Raw genomic sequence first — 5,735 nt, 5'->3', positions numbered from 1 at the left:
GATCACTGCTATGGGGAGATGGTTTGTGTTCAGTGCTTTGCTGCTTTTTTGGAACTGTGCTGAGGGAAGAAGATTTTGTCTGTTGTTGTTATCCTGCCATTACTTTTGTGTGTCTTTGCAGTATATAGCCTTTATTCTAGAGGATGCTTATGTCCTAGAGGTTCCCCAAGAACAACCAGTCAGCTATAGCATGTTACTACAGTGTCCAAAGACAATGCGAGTGTCAACTCGGGTCTATATTTGAAACATTGACTGAAGCTGTTGGCATTCCTTTTCTGTTAAATGCCCTGTGTGTTTTGGCTCCCTTGTGGATAGCTACAGAGATGGCTTTGGCAGGAGAAATTCTCCATGGTGGCTGGAAGAAGCTGGAGTGGTGAACGCCAGCAGGCAGCCTGCGCCTTCACTGGGATGTCTTGCTCAGCCTGACCTTGTGGTATGAACTGGGGCAGGAAGACCGGGCAAAATTATGTGTATACAAGACCCTGTTGTCAGTCTTCAGTTGGAAAGAAGATAAACAGGGCAGACTTAACTGTGCAGCATTACTGTGTATGGAGTTCCAAGTCTTCTGCCCTGATTAAATTCTCTTGAATTTTATTGGACAAACATAGAAGTGATCATGATATAAAAGCAAGGTTTGCTGGAGGCAGCTTAAGTACAAATGTGCTCTCTTAAGGGTTAGTGATGCAGTAATAAGCAGCAGTGCATTCAGTGTGGAGAGATGATGATCTGAATCTATGCATTCCTTAGAGAAATTCAAGTGCCTTTCTGTGAAGGGGACATTAGAAACTTTGTACCTATCTATTTGATTTATATGCTATCTCTGCTATGCCAGCCATACTGCATAAGTAGTGTGCATTACCCTGCTGTGCTGGTGGAAAGGAAGCATGAGTTGTCAGGATAAACAGATTAAAGCAGTGCTGTGTAAATGTTGCCTACAAGGCTGTGTATGGTGATGTTTAACTCTTCCCTTGTTTTTCTTTCCATCCATTAGGCAATACTGACTGGTGCACATCTTGACAGTCTCCTGGCAACCTGTTCCGTAGGGCTGAATGTCAGCGGGAGCGGCCGGCTAAATCCATGAGCCTATAAATAGGCAAAATCAGAACACACCATGGGTCAGAAGGTCACAGGTGGGATAAAGACTGTGGATATGAGGGACCCTGTATACAGGCCACTGAAACAGGAACTCCAAGGACTTGACTACAGCAAACCCACACGTCTGGATTTGCTACTGGACATGCCTCCAGTGTCCTATGAAGTGCAGTTACTACATTCATGGAACAATGATGATCGCTCGCTGAATGTGTTTGTGAAGGAGGATGACAAACTCATATTTCACCGGCATCCGGTGGCTCAGAGTACAGATGCCATCAGAGGCAAAGTGGGATATACCCGAGGACTCCACGTGTGGCAGATCACGTGGGCAATGAGGCAGCGAGGCACACATGCTGTGGTCGGGGTGGCAACAGCAGATGCCCCTTTGCATTCAGTAGGATACACGACGCTGGTAGGAAACAACCATGAATCTTGGGGCTGGGACCTTGGGCGCAACAGACTGTACCATGATGGCAAGAACCAGCCAAGTAAAACCTACCCTGCCTTCTTAGAACCAGATGAGACTTTCATTGTGCCGGATTCTTTCCTGGTGGTTCTGGACATGGATGATGGGACACTGAGCTTCATTGTAGATGGGCAATACATGGGTGTTGCATTTCGAGGACTCAAAGGGAAAAAGCTATATCCAGTGGTAAGCGCAGTGTGGGGACACTGTGAAATACGGATGTGCTACTTGAATGGACTTGACCGTGAGTATACCTTCTTGTATTAGTTCTAACAGCACAGATCCGTGTGCTACTTAAGTGCAGGCTTACTAGACCATCCTTGGGAGGGCTTTCATTCTTCTAGAGAGGTGAGGACTTCATGTCGGCAGAACAGGATACAGCTCTGAAGCTTTAATGGCTAGTTCAAACAGTTTGGCTGTGCACATGTACTGTTCCTAAGGCACTACAGGGAGTAAGTAGGGTTTTCGGAGGTGATGCCAGCTATCTGTCTAGACATGACAAGCCTTCCTGTTTTGCTACCCAAATATCAACAGGAATGTCCTGACAATTGTACTGCTGGGGGTGTAATCCTGGTGTCCCTTTGTAGGAAACACTGAGGGACAATTCTCTTCCTCAAATGGCTGATGAAGGGACTTTTAAAATCCCTTGCAGGCCAAAGTGGGAAGATCTGTCCCTATCTAAGGAAATGGGAATCTCATCTTCCAAAAAGTAGCTCATTTCTCTGCTTCTTTCAGGGCAGGGTGTGCTCATTTCTAGTGTGGGGCTGGATGTTGTAGCCGGCCCAACTTGCATGCCAGGCCTTTTACTAATAGGGGCATCAATCTCTTTAAGTTTAGTAATAAATTTGGCTGTCCAAATGTGCTAAAGTCTGTTATCTCTCATAGTCAGAAGTTCCCATGAGGCCAGCCTGTGACGCAGTCCTCTGGGTAGGGTGGAGGAGAGAGGTGAAGGAAGTGGATTAAAATCTGGATTTATGATGTTAGTGAAATAAATTTGGCTGTATTGATACGAAAAGAGCAGTGTTTCCCCTGCATTCCAGAACAGTGTCTGCCTGAAGGCTGTAACATACTGGGCTCTGATGTGTGCTTTAGAACATGTTCTAATGCTGGGCAAACAATGGCCCACCCCCTGACACTGGTGACATGAGCTACAGCAAAGCTGACAGTGGGCACCCCGAAAACTGAGCTGTCTGAATAGCCAGGAAAGCCTTGCAAAGGGATAGGAGCAAAAGTGCTTTGAGAAATATGTTTCAACTCAGCAAGACCAGATAGAGAGCTCTTGGCAGATCATTTTCTCACCAAGAGAAAGAAACCCAGTGCGTTGTGCCACACCAGCTTACAGTATCCAGGGGTTTCTGAAGGGTCAAAGCCAAAATCTGCAGCTCCCCTCAAAGCCAGCAAGTCTGTGGAGCTGTTGGCACAGAACTCCACTTAGCAAGGAAATGGCCACCTCCAGTATTGGATTTGGTTGTAATGTGCTCTCAGCATAGGAGTGAACTGTGGGCATAAGGCCAGGAATGACGGGATGCTATTTTGGCACAGATAGAAAGAAGGTGTCTGGCTCTAACCTCTTCTGAGCATTCAATAGCAACACTGTCCAGTGATTGTAGTGGTTGTGAATGGAAGGAGGTCAGATATGTGTGTGCTTTCTCTTTTGGTCTTGAGGCCTCCTGTCAGACAGGGTTATCAGTGCAAACTAGATGAGGACAAAGTTCTTAAACTCTGTGGGAAGAAGATCCTCTCCTTTTAAGGCCATTAAACTGGAATGTGTTTGTTATGCTAATGTCTATAGGCTTTGCAGGTCAGGGCCCCTTGTCCTCTGGGATGCTGGCTAGACAATGCCTCTGTCCCAGCTATCTTCATACGGAGCAGGAGTGATTGAGACAGACTTAGAATACAGCATATTTGTATCCCAGTGGTTTAAGAGTAAGCTACATTGGGAAGTGCCAAAGGAGTGCTGCCAGTAACAGGCTTCTCTGGCAGTATTGCAGCCAGAGCTGAGACGTGCAGGCCAGCAGTCAAAACCTGTCCCTGCAGAAGAGACAGCATGGATCCTGAAGGAGGTCATGAGCAGGCAAGACTAGCAGTACTTTGGGCTGAGAGCCTTCATTTCACTTGTGGCACAGAACATGTGTGACACATAGTGGGGCCTGGGGAGCAACAGCACTGCCCTGATGGATCTGTTTGCTCTCCAGCCAGCCATCAGTGCAGAAGAGGGGTGCATATAGAGGTGATTCCTCACAATAATCAGTGCTTCAAGCACGGGGAGGACTTTGGAGAAGTGCTAGAAAAAACGTTCCACTGCTGCTTCCCCTGGAGCAGGTAACAGCTTGGGGTCCGTCCACAGCAGGGAAGGAGAGAGGGGAACAGGGCGTTAGTTCAGCTCTGGCTGCTAATTTGAGGAGGAGACAGCTCAATTCAAGCATTCGTTTCCTGACTGTTACCAAGTCTCTCCTCAGCTTACCAACTCTCCTTCTCACAGACTTGTTGCCAAACATGAGATGAAAATTAGTTTTTTTCCACTTCTCATTGGAAGTGTTTTGTACATGGAGCAGCCTGACTGTTTACTTTTTCAGGAGTGGCCTGAGCAGAGGCTGCTGACAACACTTCTGCTTCAGCTTTTCAGTGTTAGCTGTTTGTTATCTTTGAACCTGGAAGGGACGAACTTGTGTCCACCTTACTGACAGAATGAATTCTGGTGAGAAATGTAGTAACTTGACCATGCTCAGAGAAAATAAAGCTTTCCCTGTGTCTCAGCTGTTGAAAACAGTTATATGAACAGTCAGATTAATTTGGCTTGTATAGTGGAAGTTAAAGCTGTTGGCTTCTGTCAAGGTTCTTGAAAACTACAGCTTCTCAGCCAAACTCTTCCACATCCTGTGGACGTTTTTAGGTGTGTCTGTGTTTAGCCCAAGATGTCTGTAAAGGAAGCTTTCTAATGATGAATGCTGAGCCCTCAGGCTGTTAGAAGGATGTCCAGGTATCTGCTTAATTTGGAAGTCTTTGTGTTAGCCCTCTCTTGGGGAAGGAGAAACCCCTTAGGCTTGAGCAGTGTGTTGTGTAAAGGTGAGCTTGGACAGACATAGTGACAGAAGCTGTGAGAAACTACATGTATCTTCCTTCTGCGCAGCTGTCATGTGTTAACTCGGGTTTTAACCTTAGTACCCTGTATGTTGTGAATGACTCTTCAGCATCAAAGGGCCCCATGTGCCATTCCTGAAAAACTAGTATTATCTTGTTCAGTGTGTATAAGTACAGGATGCAGAAAGGATAGCCAAAGGCATGTGTCTTCCCCGGGTTTGACACAGGAGGGAATCCTCTAATGGAAAATGTCACAGCACAAGTAGTGATGTGGAGCTTTGACAGATGGCTTTGTTTTTCATGGGAAGCATGTATACAGATGAAGGGGTTGACAGCTGTTACCCTACTATATGAGACAAATCATGGCACTTTCTGGCTACTCATACCACACCATGCTATCAGACTGTGCACTGCAGTGTTTTACTTCAGTGAATCTTAATAAAGTTTTTGGATACTGTAGGAAGTGGCACAAGCTAGAAGATGAATTCTGACTTGAATAACTGGTATTGCAGAGGGGAACTTCCGTGTGGGCTTTCTAGTGTAACTTGTGGGTTGGTATATTAATGTCTTGGGTCTCTTTTCTCAGCTGAACCACTGCCTTTGATGGACTTGTGTCGGCGAGCTGTGAGGCTTGCTCTGGGCAAGGAAAGACTGAATGAGATCCCTTCACTGCCACTGCCAGCATCCCTCAAGAGTTACCTGCTCTACCAATGACCTTTGTGTTCAAGGATGGAGAGTTGGAACCAAGGCGAAAATATCAGAGTTGACCCACTGAGCAATGGTCTCTCCACCCTTGTGTCATCGCTACTGTTGGAACTCCTTGGCCGAACTATTCCTGCCACTGCTTAGATCTCCATATGCCCTTATTGGCAACTCTCAAGTAATCCTTGTTTCACAACTGAAGTGTTTTGTTCTTTGGAATTCTTCCCTAGCATGCTTACAAAAGGAACATTTACAGAAGCTCTGTGCTTCCCTGCTTCTCCCGATGAAAGGCTGTGCTGCATCCTTTGGGTTGTAGAGCTTAGGAGTGAATGGTTTTTCTGTACCAGCCCAAGGGAAGAACATAATTTGGAGAAAGGGAAGGCGTTAGGAG

The 5,735-nt window shown here is 46.2% G+C and overlaps 1 protein-coding gene across 1 annotated transcript; it reads left to right on the top strand.

Moving 5' to 3' along the window:
- Positions 1 to 1,111: 1,111 nt before the first annotated feature.
- SPSB1 (splA/ryanodine receptor domain and SOCS box containing 1) lies at positions 1,112 to 5,356 on the top strand (the record flags this gene model as incomplete). Its single annotated transcript, XM_080631187.1, has 2 exons — positions 1,112 to 1,805; positions 5,229 to 5,356. 2 exons carry the CDS (start codon positions 1,112 to 1,114, stop codon positions 5,354 to 5,356), a joined length of 822 nt encoding a protein of 273 aa, XP_080487313.1.
- Between the last annotated feature and the right edge of the window lie 379 nt (positions 5,357 to 5,735).

The sequence above is a fragment of the Psittacula echo genome (assembly GCF_963264785.1).
Source record: "Psittacula echo genome assembly, chromosome: 17".
In the NCBI taxonomy this organism is placed as follows: Eukaryota; Metazoa; Chordata; class Aves; order Psittaciformes; family Psittacidae; genus Psittacula; species Psittacula echo.
Note: the sequence above shows the minus strand (reverse complement) of the source record. Positions and strands in the feature narration are given on the sequence as shown.